This window comes from Schistocerca cancellata, chromosome 1 (assembly GCF_023864275.1).
Source record: "Schistocerca cancellata isolate TAMUIC-IGC-003103 chromosome 1, iqSchCanc2.1, whole genome shotgun sequence".
Classification (NCBI taxonomy): Eukaryota; Metazoa; Arthropoda; class Insecta; order Orthoptera; family Acrididae; genus Schistocerca; species Schistocerca cancellata.
The window spans coordinates 186761889-186781092 of record NC_064626.1 but is presented as its reverse complement, the minus strand read 5'-3'; the positions used below and the strand labels follow the sequence as shown (position 1 = coordinate 186781092).

At 43.9% G+C, this 19204-nt stretch overlaps 1 protein-coding gene across 1 annotated transcript in view; it reads right to left on the bottom strand.

Moving 5' to 3' along the window:
* LOC126162308 (EGFR adapter protein-like) overlaps positions 1-19204 on the bottom strand; it is a 126197-nt gene that overhangs the window by 14738 nt on the left and 92255 nt on the right. The window contains exons 4-5 of the mRNA XM_049918768.1: positions 15529-15723; positions 6345-6516 (exon numbers count right to left, since the gene is read on the bottom strand). Coding sequence (XP_049774725.1) covers positions 6345-6516; positions 15529-15723 — 367 coding nt within the window. The remainder of the gene's footprint in view (positions 1-6344; positions 6517-15528; positions 15724-19204) is intronic.

Genomic DNA, 19204 nt, shown 5'->3' with positions numbered 1-19204 from the left:
ACTGAAGTGAATGAACTGAAATCTCCATCACCAATAGCACCTTTAGCATAGCGAACCCCACGTTGTTCGTGAGAGCACTGAAAGATCCTCACATCTAAGGCACTTCCCGCTCCTCCACTGGGTCCCTCCTATGTTTTCTGGAGCTGTGTTCATGCAATTGTTTCTTTTCGTTATTGGTACCCAATTTCGCACAACCATGGCAATGTTTTGACAATACTACAACTCAAGTACCTTCCCTGTATCATCACTTACGGCAGCTGCACGACAATTTTTAGATTAACAACCCCTTTTCTGCCATGATCCGTCAAAAGCTATGCAAATGCCGTTGTTACCATCATTTTCTTCAACTGGTTACATTGTTGCATATTTCACTGATCCTTCTGTAATTACGTCTGTTGTTTCCCCTAAAGCACCTGTGTGTCTTGAAACATCAGTAGGGGGCCTGATGGATCACAAATACACAAAAAGTTTCGCGGTGCACCGAAGTCCATACAGTAGCTGACATTCGTCTCAAAAAGGTTATTGGTTTTGTTTTAAAGACATTTTCAGAAATTACTATCTCTGTACCACACAAATTACCGCAGGCAGTTTCATTAAACATTGGTTTTAGTAAACTTAAACGTAATGTTAAACTGATATCACTTGCACAGGTTACACTGCACACTTCATTACTATTCACAAACTTCTTCTTGGGAGCGATCGGCGGTGAAGAACTTCGTTTAATGTTATTTGCTCTAACTTCATACTATAAATGTTTACTTTCAACAGGACATGTTCTGTAGAATCCATTACCCTTATTTCTTCATTCTTAAACATTTCCTTTGGTGGAGTCATATTAAAGAGAGAACCACGACCCAGTGGTTAATGAGCCTTACAGAATATGGATAATATCATGCATTGTATCACAAACAGGAAGTGATATAACAGCAACCATGGTAGCCAAACTATGATGCAGGATTTTTAGCAGAAATCAACGTAAATCACTTCCTTCTAGACCAAACATTTTCCGAGATATCTTGTCGTAACTGAGCAAGCGTTCATTAAACATGAAGAAATTACTTTTGCAGTAAATAATTTCAAAATAAATTAAAAATACTTACACTCATCCAAATTCAACGAATCATACAAAAAATTACAGAGAAATCTCCGAAAGAAATTTTTCCATAAAAAACAAAAATCAACATATTATACCCATGCCACCTTTTCGCTCCCATTTACGTGCAATAGAGGCGCACAGAAACGACCAAAGAAACTGGATCACGTGGTTGGTAGAGATGGATGTCTCTGTCAGACTGCCGATCCCACAGGTTTACGTTTTGTGACATTCCCCAGCATAAGGAAAGAGATAAAGCATTCCACACGTCACAACTACCTAAGCATGTAAGGTCGATTTCTCGTAAAGTGAACTATGTAGGTACAAAAAAGGGGGCGCTTTAGGTGGCTGGCTGGCCCAGAAGCAGGTGAGTTGTGGTCAGCCCGTAGAATGAACGACAGAATGTATTAAAAAAGGCTGAAACGCCCACGAGTCGCAAGTGGACATTTTCATCCAGTTGTAAAAAGACGATGAAAGGGCAAATGGCATTTTGGACCTATGTGTCAACATTTACTGAAATCAAACCACCTAAATGCACAGCAGTTATATCAGAGTTCTGGTCAAACAACGAGACTCTACTCATTTACGAATAATTATCAAGAGTGTTAAGTGCTTAAAGCCAGGAGAGCATGGGGACAATGCAAAGAGTAAAAAATCAAATACGTTTCGTTCTTTGGTGTACGTACTGGGGAACTTACCTCCACCGTGTCATCCTTTGCCCACAGACCTCACTGGATATAGATATGGAGGAGCATGTGTCAGCACACACCCTTCCCGGCCGTTGTCAGTTTTCGTACCCGGAGACGCTACTTCCCAGTCAAGTGAAACATGAGGTATATATAGTTTTTCGATTTTTATCAGTTAAGTTACATTTATTCCGTAATAAAAGTGGGCAGTACAAATTGTTTGGAGGCGATTTAAAGGCTCTCGCGGAAAGAAAAGGATTCCAGGACGGCTCATGTGGACTCTTGAGATGTGGCAGAAAAGCTCTCCTTAAACATGGGTGTTGGTTTTTGGAGGTTTCCAGTGCCCGTTCACCAAATTCTAAAGAAGCAGTTTCTGACGTAAATCCTTTTGTGCGATAGGGAGCGAGCATAAGTCCCAAATAGCCACTTGGATTAAGACAAGCATCTATTCAGCATGGTTGTCAATAAGAACCACACCTTTCCGTTTCCGCTGCAACGTGAGAAAATGTGTGGCATCTCAAGAGAATTTCTGTCCGTCAATTGCCTCCTATAACAGAAGATCGCTACTTGGTACCAACCTAATAAATTGTTTATGGGTAGTTGTACGCCATGTCAGTGAAATTTCTGCAGCATACTCCTCTATTACAAGCTTCAAGGCACATTCACGCTCGACACGTTGGTTACAAGAATGCTGCTGCCCCTCCAATGGTACCTGGGGTGAGAGGAGAGAACTTTTGATTTCATATTTCTCGATTCTTCGCTTCCGTCCCATGCTGACCGTGCAGTTCAAAGATGTAAGTGTTGTTTTTGTTAACAGCATGAAGTTCTATTCTCCTATTTCACAGCTCGTACTCTGAGTAGCTCACGTTTACTTCGTTCTTCGTGCATCTTGGATGCAGAGTTTATTAGGTTGTTTCTCCCGTTATACATCTAGGGAATGAAGTTAGAGCAAGCAACATTAAACGACGAAGTTCTTCACCACCGAGTGCTCCAAAGAAGAAGCTTGTGAACAGTAATGAAGTGTGCAGTGGATGATTTCAGTTTAATATTACGTTTAAGTTTACTAAAAATGTAAACTGACCAGATGAAGAATTCTGTTTTGGTCTTCCAGTCTTCTTAACAATTTCAAACCAAGTTCCAAATAATAAGCTCAATTTTTTATGATAGTTTTTCGATGTTTTTAAGAACAACATTGTAGTGAGATATCATGTTGGTTTTTGAATTTATATAACAATTTGGTATTGTGAAATTGGCCTCCATTTATGAAGCCCACTTCCCAAAACTTCTCCAATGATTGGCGACCCTTATTGAACAAATTTAATCAGGAATACCCTACGCTGTTATCTCAATGTGATGGTGTTTCCAATGGGCGCAGTGCCCATAACTGAATCATGAATGGAATGATATAATATGAATATGTGTCAACTGTGGTGACGAATGGGTAGCTCTAACACATTGTATTTCACAGTTAAAATCAGTTACTAATGTAGATTAGTCTCACATTATTTTGCTTCATAAGAAATCGTAAGTTAGCTCTCCCTTTTGTAAGTTACTTATATTACTGTCTGTTTAGTTCTAGGACAACCTGTCTTTTAAGGGAGACGACTTACAACGAAAAGGTCAAATTCGACACAGAAATGAACCATCTACCTATTGTTCGTGACGTCTCTGTGATTAATGGCAATTGGCATGGTCATGGTAATTATACATCAGCAGGTTCTTTGATAAATGCCAATACGGCGTATAAACTTAGTTTATTGGTTCCCAGTAATGAATGTTCCAGACTTTGACTTCCACACCCACACTTCCGTAATCTAGACTAATTATTTGTTATTTCAGAGACGTTACGATTTAACTGATATTGATTCTATCATCAGTACAAGTTTCAACTTTTACTACAGTCTCCTACGGGTCGTTAATTCAGATAATTTTCACTTAGTAAATTAGAAAGTCTAAGACTCTCCCCTTCTTCTTTGTTTTTACTTATATGATTATTAATTTAGTACCGCTGGACTTCTCAACGCAGTTCTCCCTCTCAACACCGCCTTCAGCTTTTACTGACACCGATCTTCATCTTAACGATCTGACTAACATTTCTAGCTTCTGACACACTTCTAATAGCTTGGCCGCCTGACGCAAGTCCCGAACTCTCGCCCACTGTAGGTCTCCCAGCATTAAACGTAAACAGCGATGTGTCTGTAATGGCTGTAAATTGGTGTTGCAATCGGTCCCCCAAGAGGAACAGTGGTAAAGCATCGCAGGCAGGATTGTTGCTCCGTAAAGCCGGAGCTTTGTGCGAACGTTAAATTGCCAGCTCGAAAATAATGGATTTAGTTGATGAAATAAGTGCGTTGCATGTTCACGCCATTCCAGCACATGATCTCTGAAAGGGAGTTTGTGGTCCAGTATGACTCGGAAGTATTTAATGTGAGTAGTCCAGGGAAGTGCGACCTTAACTTTTCCCCGCGCATTGAATGTTCAAAAAACTTACGGGTTTGCTGCCGGGTGACGTCGTCCACCACCACCGATATTTCGACAGGTGCACACCCTGCCATTCTCAAGGCACAACTACAAGGCGGAAGCAACGTGCAAGGGAATTTAATACCTCGGTTCACAGAAGAGAAACAAGGGAGATACTACACACAGAACAAGTCACAGTAGAGTGAACACACAACCACATATAACCAACATCAGAAATATCGATAGTGACTATTAATCAACAGGTGAGGTAACACTAATTCTGTCGCTCTGTTTTTTGATGAGCAGCATTTAAACAAAATCCACCATCTCTGTTTATAAGGTTGCTTGATAGTTTGATTTCAACAGCTTCCTTAATAACACTATCCCAATAGCTGGACGCGCAAGCCAGAATCTCCGTGTTGTTGTATTCCACAAGATGACCGGTGTCAAGGTAATGTTCTGCAATAGCGGATTTGCTCGGCTGTTGTAAGCGTGTGTGACGCTTATGTTCAATACACCGGTCTTCCACAGTCCTGATTGTCTGACCAATATACGACATGCCACAACTGCAAGGAACACGATAGACACCAGCCTTATGCAAACCAAGATCATCTTTTACGGACGTCAACGGGGCCTTCAGCTTAGAAGGTGGTCGAAAAACACATTTCACATCATATTTCCGCAAAATACGACCAATCCTGCTGGAAATGATTCCTGCGTAAGGCAAAAAGGCCGTAAACTTAGGTGCCACTTCGTTGCTATCGTCACTCACCCGTTGCACAGAAGGCTGATAGCGCAACGAACGTTTGATCTGCCCCTCGCTATAACCATTCTGACGAAAGGTGACTTCGAGATGTGATAGCTCAGCTGTCAAACTTTCAGGGTCTGAGATAACGTGGGCCCTGTGAACCAAGGTACGAAGTACTCCTTCACGCTGAGCTGGATGGTGACAACTATCAGCTCGCAGATACAAGTCAGTGTGAGTAGGCTCCTATAAACAGAATGTCCCAACGTACCATCAGTCTTCCTTCTGACCAACACATCAAGTAAGGGAAGGCATCCATTCTTTTCCACGTCCATAGTAAACTGAATATTCGGGTGGACTGAACTCAGGTGTTCCAAAAACCGGTTTAAATTCTCACTACCATGAGGCCAAACAACAAAAGTATAGTCTACATATCTGAAAAAACACGCAGGTTTCAAGGTCGCTGACTCCAATACACGTTCCTCAAAGTCCTCCATAAACGGCCACAATAGGTGACAACGGGCTTCCCATTACAACTCCATCAGTCTGTTCGTAGTACTAATCATTGAATAAAAAGAAGTGGAAGTCAGCACATATCGAAACAAATTTGTTAACTCGACACCACAAAATGGTTCAAATGGCTCTGAGCACTATGGGACTTAACTTCTAAGGTCATCATTCCCCTAGAACTTAGAACTACTTAAACCTAACTAACCTAAGGACATCACACACATCCATGCCCGAGGCAGGATTCGAACCTGCGACCGTAGCGGTAGCGCGGTTCCAGACTGTAGCGCCCAGAACCGCTCGGCCACCACGACCGGCGACACCACACTTAACCTCAGTTAGCTGTAACGAATCAGAGAGGGGAACGCGAGTGAAAAGAGAAAGCACATCAAAACTGACTGAAATATCTTTCAAACGCAATCCCTGCAATCGACGTAAGAAATCTGTGGAGTTCTTACTGTGGTGTTCACACCTACCTACTAGTGGGCTCAACAAAATATCAAAATGTTTAGCTACACGATATGTCGGAGCATCAATATTAGAAACAATAGGCTTCAACGGGACAGCCTCTTTATGGACCTTAGGGAGGCCATATAATATAGGTGGTACAGCACAGTAAGTAAATTCCCTTGCACACTGCTTCCTCCTTGCAGGTGTGCCTAGAGAATGGCAGGGTGTGCTTCTGTCGAAATATCGGCGCTGGTCGACGACGTCATCCGGTAGCAAATCCGTAAATTATTTGAATAGTTCGGGGAAGTTCTACATCCTGCAATATCAGTCGATGGTGGGTGAATATGATAACAGTATGACAGATATTTTTCGGAGATTTGTCACTGAGTGACTGTAGACCCACCTTGATCTTGTACCCCTTGGCGGTGCGCAGGATGAGGTAGTGCGCGATGCCGGACGGCTGGAAGTCCCTGGGGACGCGCAGCGACAGCGCGTAGCAGCCGGGCTTGCTGGTGCTCTCGCGCACCATGAACGCGCCCTCCGGTTCACGGCCCAGCACCTCCAGCGCGATCTCCCTGCAAACAAAGACACGCAGGTCGACTCCGAGAACCTTACAACAAGCGGCAGTTAGCCTCCCTTGAGATATCGTGTACCGTGAATACGCCCTCCACATCACAATGCAACAACTCCAAAGTAAGCTCTCTGCAAACAAACTAACACGTACAAGGGTATAGAGACAATGACATAGCAGTCAGGCTTACTTATACTCTTGCGTACCATTCTTCACACCAAGTCTCAGAACCTCCATCGTAGTATTCGTCCAAGGTCACACATGTAAACTCTGGAAATGCTGTGTTCCTTGACTTTGGGAAGGCATCTGACACTGGCTCAATGGAGATCTGGCGCTCCATGAACAAGATCTCAGCACTGGCGTCCAGTGCCTCCCTGCAAACATTGTCATACATGTAAACTCGGAGCGCGTTGAGCATGGCTTACAGTGGCCGTTCAAGCAGAAGTTTATCGTAGATCGCTGGAGAAAGGGTAAGCTGCAACGAAAGAAAGGGTCTTTCCATGTTTCAAGAAGGGCCGAAGGACAGATGCACACAATTGTAGATCTATATCGTTGACGCTCGTCTGCTGTACAATTATGGCAAATGTTTTATATTCAAGAATCATGACGTTTTTGGAAAACGAAAATCTCCTCTGCAAAATCATCATGGATTCCGCAAACAGAGATCTTGCAAAACTCAGCTCGCTCCGTTCCTCTATGAGATCCACATCGCTTTAGACAACGGCTCTCACGTTTATGCCGTGTTCCTTGAATTCAGGAAGATATTCTACACCATCCAGAGCCGCCAGTTATTGAGAAAACACGAGCTTTTCGAGTATAGGATCAGATTTGCGACTGGGTTAACGATTTCCTTGCAGACGGAACTCAACACGTCGCCCTTAACGGAATAAAACGGACAAATGTAATAGTTATTTCCGGACTACCCCAAGGCAGTGTGATAGGAACGTTATTGTATACAATTTGTATAAATGATACAGTAGAAAGCGTCGGTAGCACTTCAAGACTGTTCGCATATGATGCAGTTGTCTACAGAAAAATAGCAACGCCAGAAGGCAGTATAGATTTGTAGAATGACCTGCAGAGAATTGAATAATGGTGCAGGATCCGGTAGTCGACACTGAACGTAAATAAATGTAATATATTGAGCGTACGTAGGAAGAGAAAGCCACGACTCCACCACTACGTTACTATTAACAATCTGTAGCAAACAGTATCTACCGTAACATATCGAGGAGTAAACTATTTCAAAGCGGCCGTAAGTGGGATGACCACATAAAACAAATAGCAGGAAAAGCAACAGGCAGACTGTCATTCAGAGGAAGATCTTGACTAAATGTAAGTCGTGCACGAAGGAAGTGGCTGGTAAAGCGCTTGAGTACTCTTCATCAACATCGAATCATCACCAGACAGGACTGATAGAAAAGATAGAGAAAATCCAACGGAGAGCGGCACGTTTCGTCACGGGATCGTTTATCCGGCGCGATAACGTTGCCGAAAAGCTCAACAAATTTCTGTGGCAGATGTTGCACGAGTGGCGTTGTGGGTCACGGACAGATTTACAGCTAAAATTTCTAAAGAGCATTTTCCGAGAAGAGTTGGACAACATTAATTCCTCCAGCATACCTATTGCGTAATGCCCATGCCGGAAAATTCAAAACATTAGATCTCCCCCCAGAAAGGGTCACACCGGTAAACTCTCCTCAGACACATAACTGGAGAGTGTAGCAGCAGTGCTCACTGGATACTTCTCGTTACAAGTATGACCACATGGATGCGCGGGACTCAACCTCCAACTCGTTGTCCCTGTAAGGAAGAGCACGCTGATAATCTCCTGGGATAACAAGTGACAGTACGTGTTTTTGTGAACCTGAAAGAGAGCTTCAATTTGCAGCTCATCATCTCTACAGCACCACGCTGATAAAACTTAGTCCACGCCAACTACAGCATATAGCAAGAGGTCAGGTGTGTATAAAATCACGTATGCTGAATGTCCTTCTTATTACATTGGCCAGACAGGAAGGGCCCTGTCTGTTAGGTTTAAAGAGCATCTGCCGACAAAAAGCGGTGATGGAACTCGAGGATCTACATTTGCTGAACATCTGGTCCAAAAGGCGCATGCTCCCAAGCCTCTAAAAGACGCAGAGCTTTTGCGTAATGAAGTAAAGGGATGTAGGCTAGACACCCTCGAAGAATTGCAAATTTTTAAACATCTTAGTATTGATAGAGACAACTTACTTAATGATCAGCTGCAACTAAAAAATAGAAGTTATTTCGAAGGATTTCAACCTTTGCTCCAGTGGAGTTGACCCACAGTCCGCTTCGAATGGCCGATGCTGTTTCCCTATCTGCTTTGTCCCTTTGTTATAGTGCGATTGTACATATGTGTCTTTGTATTTCGTTATATGCTTGGTAATGACACATAGTTGCTAAGGCGTTTTTATGTTAAAGACATTTTATGCTTAGCACGCATGGTTTCGACACTAATTTTTAGTTACTGTAGCGGGGCTTCGCCCTTTTACTATAATATTTAAATGGAAAAAATTTTTATACCTTGGCTTTGTAGTTTGTTCTCAGGTAATTGTTTAATGTTGCTATACCAATAGATAGGTTTGTCCAATTGTAGGACGGCTTTCAGTCACATTTTGTTTATATGTATATTTGCTCTAAGTAATTTTGAGACAGTTTATTTCTCGCGCCTGCGCTTGCGCTCGCGCATGCGCTTGGCCGCGGCCGAGCCTCGCCGCGTAACTGCTCACAACGCCTAGTTTTCGAGCCGCTCACGTGTGGTCCTTATTTCTGGCCGGCGTAGCTCCGTCTACGTTCGCCTTAATGGTTTTAACTTTGACTGACATAATGATTATGCGTCTTTATTGTTTTAATTTTTAATCTGCGACATGGCCAGTGTTTGGCTCTCAAAATAATGTAATTTTTTGTAAGTATCACGATTTCTTTATTATTCAATCATTAGACTGATAATTCATTTTAGTGAGTAATATATGTCCGTATGTGGTTTAATTTATAGGTTCTGAAGAAGATTCCATTACTGGAATCGAAACCTAGGTAAACGAGTAAAATTACCTTGCAACTGAAGGCTGAAAAAATTGTTTATTTTCTATAGCAAGAGGGTTTACTGGTACTCTGACGCTCCAGAAACATCTCGATCAATTAATGAGCCATTTCCAGCTGGAACTGCTTACGCACAGGGACATAGTTGTAGACTCGCTGATACAGGCTACATCGAATAGCAACTGTTGTAAAGATGGTAACTTTGGGTAATTCCATAATATGAAAAAATGTTGCCGCTGGGCATACTGGAGATCTACTTCACCATAAATGTTTTCTCCAGTTTACGGTCAAGCACTTCCAGCAGCAGCTTTAAGGACAGACAGCAACAGAGTGCAGCAACTGGGCTCATTTTCAATTCTGTCGCTGTACTACAGGACCCTTGGTTCGCGGCTATCACCTCCAACACGATCTCTCAGCAAACAAGAACACATTGATAACGTCTGCGAAACGTAGCGAAAGTGTGTCGTAGCCGTGCTTACTGGTCGTCTTACATACCATGCATGTGTGCTTTGGTACGCAAACCGTCCCCATTAGCACAATGTCCCTGCCACGAATTTCGCACCGGAAAACTTGGTAGGCGCCACCTACAGCCTTCGCTGATGCTCTCGGGGTCTATGAAAGCAAATCCCCATCTCAAAGACCAAAACCTCCAGCACCATCTCCCTGCGAAGAGTCACACTGGAAAGCTCATCTTGTGTATCCTGTAAACAAGATCACAATGGAGACGATTAGTAACAACATGAAAATGGCATGCGTAGTGACGCCTTCACACACTAATAATGCGTGCTATGGTTCGCGGGACAGTATCTCTAATATGGTCTCCCTTTAAACACAGGATTCACAGCACCATAGCTCGCTGAGAAGAAGGCTTATCTCAAGGATCTGGTAATGAGATAAGAGTTTGAGAGGGCAATGAGCAGTATCACATCAAATGAGTCAACAAGTGTTGAGGTTATGCTGTCAGAGATATTAGAAAGTAGTGGGAAACATAGGTATAATAACATTTTTCATCTGGAGTAAATAATGTTTATGAAACAGGTGATAAGTATGGTTATTGTAAAGAGGCGACGATTTACAGCTTCTAAATATTTCTGAAAAATTATGATTTGTGCAACAGCTGTATTTTATAAGATTCTGCTATCCTGCAAAAAGTCATTTTTTTTTAAAGTTCGTGTTTTATGTATAGGAAAGTGTTACCTTCAAGTACCCAGAAAAAATCAGGTGGATGAATACGAAGAGTATCTGGACAAAGAATCTCACGCTGCTGCACTGCAGCTTAGCATAATGTTTAGAAGAAGAGGTAAAGAGCCGGCCGCTGTGGCCGTGCGGTTCTAGGCGCTTCAGTCTGGAACCGCGTGACCGCTACAGTCGCAGGTTCGAATCCTGCCTCGGGCGTGGATGTGTGTGATGCCCTTAGGTTAGTTAGGTTTAAGTAGTTCTAAGTTGTAGGGGACTGATGACCACAGATGTTAAGTCCCATAGTGCTCAGAGCCATTTTTTAGAAGAGGTAAAGAAATTGAAGGTGATCCGGACGATGACCACTTGGATTAAATAAAAGGTAAAAGTACTAACGAAAAATAAGTAACATGAATAACTATCATGATACACCTCCTACCACGATTAAATACAGTTAAAGTGGAGGATTAATTCAACGTAATCTTATACGCACTAATTTAAAAATTAAATGGTAAAATTGTCAAAATACAAAGGGGCAAGAGATTCTTAATCTAAAAACTAACGCCTGCCTGCGATTAGGGCACCGCGAGGAGGTAGAGCTCTTTCCCGGGGAAGACAAAGGTTCCGAGGTCGAATCCCAGTCCAGCACAAAGTTTTAACCTGCCAGGAAGTTTCACATCAGCGCACGCTCCGACTGAGAGAGAAAATTTCATTCTGAAAGCAGAGGGTGTTAATAAATCACTGGTGCGGTTTTAATAATTAATAATAAATGGTTCAAATGGCTCTGAGCATTATGGGACTTAACCGCTGTGGTTATCAGTCCCCTAGAACTTAGAACTACTTAAACCTAACTAACCGAAGGACATCACACACATCCATGCCTGAAGCAGGATTCGAACCTGCAACCGTAGCGGTCGCGCGGTTCCAGACTGAAGCGCCTAGAACCTATCGGCCATACTGGCCGGCAATTAATAATAAATCAATTTATTACTTGTATAGGCGAGCCTTACAGCTAAATCAGCGACAATTGTCCTCGTTTTTTATGCACTACACGCTATTCGCTTGTCATGCTTACTGATTAGAAGTAGCGTCTATTAGCAATGGGAGAATGCTTTCTGTGTGCTCCGTTTTGAGGTGTGGAGGTCTGTGATTACAGTGCAGTATGAGTTCTGAGCACGGTTTAGGAAAGATCCACCACACAAGAATACCGACAGTTCATGGAAACCGGGTGCATTTGTCAGGGAAAGAGTCGTGGTCGGCTTCACGTGCTTTATGCAAACGTCGAAAGAATGCGCGAGGTGTTTCACCGAAGTCCTCGCAAGTCATTTAGTGAAGCAAGAAAGGCATTTTTCATGCCAGAGATTATAGTGTGGGAAGAGTTGAGTAAGCCGCTGCGTTTTTAACCGTAAAAAGTAGGATTATTATAGACCCTTGCACAAGCAGACAAAGTGAAAAGGGGTGTCTTTTGTGAATAGCTGTAGTTAAAAATGGAGTACGTTGGTTTTTAGTAAGAACAATCTTGTGCGATGCAGCCATTTTCCATGTGACTGACAACGTGAGCACGCACAAGTCCGTATCTGAGGAAGCGAGAAACAATATATGCTTGTTGAAAACAACCGGCCGCTGTGACCGAGCGGTTCTAGGCACTTCAGTCTTGAACCGTGCACCCGCTACGGACGCAGGTTCGAATCCTGCATCGGGAATGGATGTGTGTGATGTTCTTAGGTTAGTTCGGTTTAAGTAGTTCTAAGTTCTAGGGGACTGATGACCTCAGCAGTTAAGTCCCATAGTGCTCAGAGCCATTTGAACCTTTGTTGAACAACAGAGTGGCTCTCCAGACTTGAACGTTTTCTCTGTGTTGTCGTGTGTGAAAGTGCACCGTCAATTTTTGCTCAAACAACAAACAGTGACGGGTAACTCATTTGCAGACATGTTGGAAACCTTGTTGTTATTTCTCTGCCTCGTGATGACTGGGTGTTGTGTGCTGTCCTTAGGTTAGTTACGTTTAAGTAGTTCTAAGTTCTAGGGGACTGATGACCAAAGATGTTAAGTCCCATAGTGCTCAGAGCCATTTGAACCTTGTTGTTACCTCGGCTGAACACCAGTAATGACAATTACATTTTGCAGCTGCAACATTTTCACAGGGATGTACGAGAGCTTCGTAATCGTATTCTTCGTCAAGGCTGGATTGGACTTCCTGCTAAAGCAGACAACAACCTTCTCCCCTGGCCACCCCGTTCGCTGGAGTTAACACACTGCGATTCCTTTCTGTGTGGGTTTGCAATTCAACACGGAGGACATGCTACACCGAGTATGGGAAGAATATAAGTACCCTGTAGATACGTATCGTGTGACCTAAGTTTCACATATCGAAGGAATGTGATTAATGCTCCAAGAACTTGTACAGGGGCCGCTGCCTATGCTGCACGGTTTGCCCATGTAAAGTAATAGATTTATTATTAATTTTTAAAACTGCACCATTCATTTATAAACATCCTGTATAAAAACGAAGAAAATGTCTATGTCATGGTCGCTAGCCTGCACCCAAGTGGTCGACTTCGCACAGCGTGCTAAGGACAATAAAGTGGGACTCAGCTTACTGCGATTTTTGGCCGAAAATCAACGCCGTTCTGCAGTAGCCCGACAAGCTATCATGAAAATAGCTTGAATACGGATGGCAGCCTAACAGTAAGACCTTGCACTTGCGGAAATACACTAAGATGACAAATGTCATGGGGTAGCGATAGGCACATATACAGATGGTAGTATTGCGTACACGAGGTATAAAAGCGTAGTGTATTGGTAACGCTGTCATTTTTACGCAAGTGATTCACCTGGAAAGATTTCCATTGTGACTATGGCACGACGGAAATTAACAGACTGAACGCTGAATGCTAGTAGCAGCTAGACGCACGGAAAATTTCATTTCGGAAATTGTTAGGGCATTCAATATTCCAAGATCCACAGCGTCAAGAAAGTGCAGAGAATACCAAAAGTCAGACATTACCTCTCACCACGGACCATGCAGTGGCCGATGGCCTTCACTTAACGATCGAGGGCAGCGGCGTATGCTTACAGTTGCCAGTACGGATATGCAAGGAACGCTGTCTGAAATAACCGCAGAAAGCAATGTGAGACGAACGACGAACAGTGCGGCGAAATTTGGCGTTAATGGGCTACAGTGCCTCTCCTGCCATATCGGTTGGACCATCGTCAGATGAGCTCTGATTTCTGTTAGTGAGAGCTAATACTTGTGTTCGAGTACGGCGCAGACCCCACGAAGCCACGGACCCAAGCTGTCAACAAGGCACTGTGCAAGCTGATGATGGCTCCACATTGGTGGGGGCTATGTTTACATGGAATGGACTGAATCCTCTGGTCCAACTGAACCCCTTAGTGACTGGAAATTGCTACGTTCGGTCACTTGGGGACCATCTGCAACCGCTCATGGATCTCTTGTTCCCAAAAAACGATGGAATTTTTATGAATGACAATGCGGCATGTACCAGACCACCACTGTTCGCGTTTCGTTTGAAGAATATTCTGGACAAATAGAGCGATTCATATGGTCACCCAGATTGTACGACATTAATCCCGTTGAACATTTATGGCACATAATGGAGAGGTCAGTTCGTGGAGAAAACACTGCCCCGTCAACCCTTTCGTAGTTGTGGATGGCCATGGCTCAATATTTCTGCAGGTGACTTCCAACAACTTGAAACTTCCTGCAGATTAAAACTGTGTGTCGGACCAAGACCCGAACTCAGGAACTTTGCCTTCCACGGGCAAGTGCTCTACCATCGGAGCTACCCGAGCACGACTCACGCCCAGTCCCCACAGCTTTACTTCCGCCAGTACCTCGTCTCCTACTTTCCAAACTTCGCAGAAGCTCCCCTGCGATGCTGCAGAACAAGCATTCCTGGAAGAAAGGATATTGCGGAGACATAGCTTGCTACAGCCTGGGGAATGTTTCCAGAATGAAATTTTCACTCTACAGCGGATTGTGCGATGATATGAAACTTCCTGGAAGATTTAAATTGTGTGTCGGACCCAGACTCGAACTCGGCACCTTTGGCGTTCGCGGTCAAGCGCTCTACCTTCTGAGCTCTGAGTACGGGGCGTGAGTCGCGCTTGGGTAGCTCAGATGGTAGAGAACTTTCCCGCGAAAGGCAAAGGTCCCGAGCTCGAGCCTCGTTCCGACATACAGTTTTAATCTGCCAGGAAGTTTCGTATCAGCGCACACTTCGCTGCAGAGTGAAAATTTCATTCTCTTCCAATAACTTGTTGAGTCCATGCCACGTCGAGTTTCTGCACTACTTCGGGGAAAAGGAGGCCCGACACAAGATTAGGAGGTATCCCGCGACTTTTGTCACTTGAGTGTAAAGAGGAGAGAGGCTAGTAATCTAGAAACGGCTGCCTGGAACTAGCAAAGTATGAAACGGAAGAAAGTAGCTATCTTAGGGTCGGAAGCCCAAGTGGTTGACTCGTGAGCGTGCTAAAACACAATAAGGTGAGACTCAGTTTGGTACAACATTTGACTGAAAAGATGCCCAACCAGCTGTTTTGAAAACAGCTTGCATACGGATGGCAGCCTAAAATCAGGGTCTTGCGGTTGCCAGAATAGAAAAATGTGGGAGGTTGCTTGCCCAGGGATGCCAGCCCAAAATCACGGCGTGCCACACGATTCGTGCACCATATGTGCCAACAGACGAACATGTGGCTTACACACGGAAGTCAGCCTAAAAACGGATTAGAGAATTAGAATGCTGCTTACCTAGGGATGCCAGCCTGAAACCAGGGCGCAGTGCGGAGGTGGTGGGCCTCGGATCGCGTGCCGAGGCTGTCGCTGCGCTCGGGTGGAGGCGGGGGCGGCGTGGAGGCGGGGGCGGGCGCGACGCCTTCCAGCAGCGGCAGCTCGGAGCCCACGGAGACGCACCGGCGCGGCTCCTCTTCCGAGCTCTGCGACGACCTACACAGTCGTCAAAACACAGAATTTACCTCCACTCCACTTGCGCGACATCAGCATACCAGGCTTGCAAGATTAACCTTCACACGGTATCGGCTTTGGAAAAACACAGCAGGCTTTAACCAGAAATATTGACCCTCAGACAATGTGTCTAATAGTGTATTTTAAACACGACAGTATGCCATCTTAGGCACTGTAAAACATTAAAACACTTGATAATGGGAATTTAAAGCCGAAATCATGATCATGTAAATGTAACACTGCAAATAAAAAACAGTCTAATGTCGGGACTGACTTTAAAGAAATATATCATGACTGTGACCCCACATCATCAAAAAATTGTTATACGAGGTGGATTCAAGTTCTAAGGCCTCCGATTTTTTTTCTCCGGACTGGAAAGAGATAGAAACATGCGCATTGTTTTAAAATGAGGCCGCGTTCATTGTCAATACGTCCCAGAGATGGCAGCACCGTACGGCAGATGGAATTTTACCGCCAGCGGCGAGAATGAGAATTGTTTTAAATACTTAAAATGGCGACGTTTTCCTTACTTGAACAGCGTGCAATCATTCGTTTTCTGAATTTGCGTGGTGTGAAACTAATTGAAATTCATCGACAGTTGAAGGAGACATGTGGTGATGGAGTTATGGATGTGTCGAAAGTGCGTTCATGGGTGTGACAGTTTAATGAAGGCAGAACATCGTGTGACAACAAGCCGAAACAATCTCGGGCTCGCACAAGCCTGTCTGACAACATGATCGAGAAAGTGGAGAGAATTGTTTTGGGGGATCGCCGAATGACTGTTGAACAGATCGCCTCCACAGTTGGCATTTCTGTGGCTTCTGTGTACACAATCCTGCATGACGACCTGAAAATGCGAAAAGTGTCATCCAGGTTGGTGCCACGAATGCTGACGGACGACCACATGATTGCCCGTGTGGCATGTTGCCAAACAATGTTGACGCGCAACGACAGCATGAATGGGACTTTCTTTTCGTCGGTTGTGACAATGGATGAGACGTGGATGCCATTTTTCAATCCAGAAACATAGCGCCAGTCAGCTCAATGGAAGCACACAGATTCACCGCCACCAACAAAATTTCGGGTAACCGCCAGTGCTGAAAAAATGATGGTGTCCATGTTCTGGGACAGCGAGGGCATAATCCTTACCCATTGCGTTCCAAAGGGCACTACGATAACAGGTGCATCCTACGAAAATGTTTTGAAGAACAAATTCCTTCCTGCACTGCAACAAAAACGTCCGGGAAGGGCTGCGCGTGTGCTGTTTCACCAAGACAACGCACCCGCACATCGAGCTAATGTTACGCAACAGTTTCTTCGTGATAACAGCTTTGACGTGATTCCTCATGCTCCCTACTCACCTGACCTGGCTCCTAGTGACTTTTGGCGTTTTCCAACAATGAAAGACACTCTCCGTGGCCGCACATTCACCAGCCGTGCTGCTATTGCCTCAGCGATTTTCCAGTGGTCAAAACAGACTCTTAAAGAAGCCTTCACCGCTGCCATGGAATCATGGCGTCAGCGTTGTGAAAAATGTGTACGTCTGCAGGGCGATTACGTCGAGAAGTAACGCCAGTTTCATCGATTTCGGGTGAGTAGTTAATTAGAAAAAAAATCGGTGGCCTTAGAACTTGAATGCACCTCGCATTACATGTATGCGGTCTTTTGTTAGCCACCAAGTGATTCTAGCAACTATATTGCGATACAGTGTAAAATACTACCACATAAATAATAATGGCTTACCTGGCAATGGCAAGGAAAGCGTTTCTCAAGAAGAGGAATTTGTTAACATCGAGTATAGATTTAAGTGTCAGGAAGTCGTTTCTGAAAGTATTTGTATGGAGTGTAGCCATGTATGGAAGTGAAACATGGACGGTAAATAGTTTGGACAAGAAGAGAATAGAAGCTTTTGAAATGTGGTGCTACAGAAGAATGCTGAAGATTAGATGGGTAGATCACATAACTAATGAGGAAGTATTGAATAGGATTGGGGAGAAGAGAAGTTTGTGGCACAACTTGACCAGAAGAAGAGATCGGTTGGTAGGACATGTTCTGAGGCATCAAGGGATCACCAATTTAGTATTGGAGGGCAGCGTGGAGGGTAAAAATCGTAGGGGGAGACCAAGAGATGAATACACTAAGCAGATTCAGAAGGATGTAGGTTGCAGTAGGTACTGGGAGATGAAGAAACTTGCACAGGATAGAGTAGCATGGAGAGCTGCATCAAACCAGTCTCAGGACTGAAGACCACAACAACAACAATTCCACAGACTTTGAAAGGGGCTACAGGCTCGAACAGGCTTTAGCAGATGCACATTAGAGTCATAGAGATAATATATCAATTGTTGGAAATGCAGATAAGAGAGGTGATAGAGTTGTGTATAGGATCAGAATGATGTGAATAAATGTGAAGATGATAATGATATTCAGGCAACTAGTGCGCCTGATTTTGTATCTAGTTGTGGACGGATAAAATATGACAGTACCATCTGCAAGCAGGCTTCCAGGAATACGTGACTTGCGTATTTTTCTAGCCATAAAGAGGTTTCCAAGATTTCGTGGGATCCTGAGATGGCTCTGGTTTGGTAATAAACTTCCGAGAGAAAAAAGAAATGGTGTTACTGGATGAAAATCTGAATATATACAGCATGTGTTCTGTGTTTGAAATGTGCGTTGATGCATGCATTTCGTCGTATTCGTTTGGGCCTTATCTTACAGTTGATGAGCACCTGTGTGGTTACAGGGGACGATGTCCATCCAAGGTGTGCATTCTTTCAAAACCTGGAAAGTACAGGATGACAATGTGGCCTGCTGTAGATTGTGAGACAAAATTATCGCGTAAATACGCAACTGTATACAGGGAAATCAGCTGAAGAAAGGGAAACGAGTGGTGCGTGATTTAGTTCATCACCTCAGGGAAAGTGTGGGAACATTACCACGAAGATTTTTTTACTAGTTTGCAACTTCATTATAGCATGAAAGAATGGTTTTGTAATTTAAACAATAGGGATGGGTCAGTATTGCCTCACGTGTTCCCATTTTTCTACGGAATCCAAACTAATCTTCCCCGAGGTCAGCTTCTACTAATTCTTCCATTCGTCTGTAAAGAATTCGTGTTAGTATTTTGCAGCTGTGGCTTATTAAACTGATTGTTCGGTAATTTTCACATCTGTCAACACCCGCTTTCTTTGGGATTGGAATTATTATATTCTTCCTGAAGTCTGAGGGTACCTCGCCTGTTTCATACATCTTGCTCACCAGATGGTAGAGTTTTGTCAGGACTGGCTCTCCCAAGGCCGTCAGTAGTTCCAATTGAATGTTGTCTACTCCGGGGGCCTTGTTTCGACTCAGGTCTTTCAGTGCTCTGTCAAACTCTTCACGCAGTATCCTATCTCCCATTTCATCTTCATCTACATCCGCTTCCATTTCCATAAAATTGTCCTCAAGTACATCACCCTTGTAT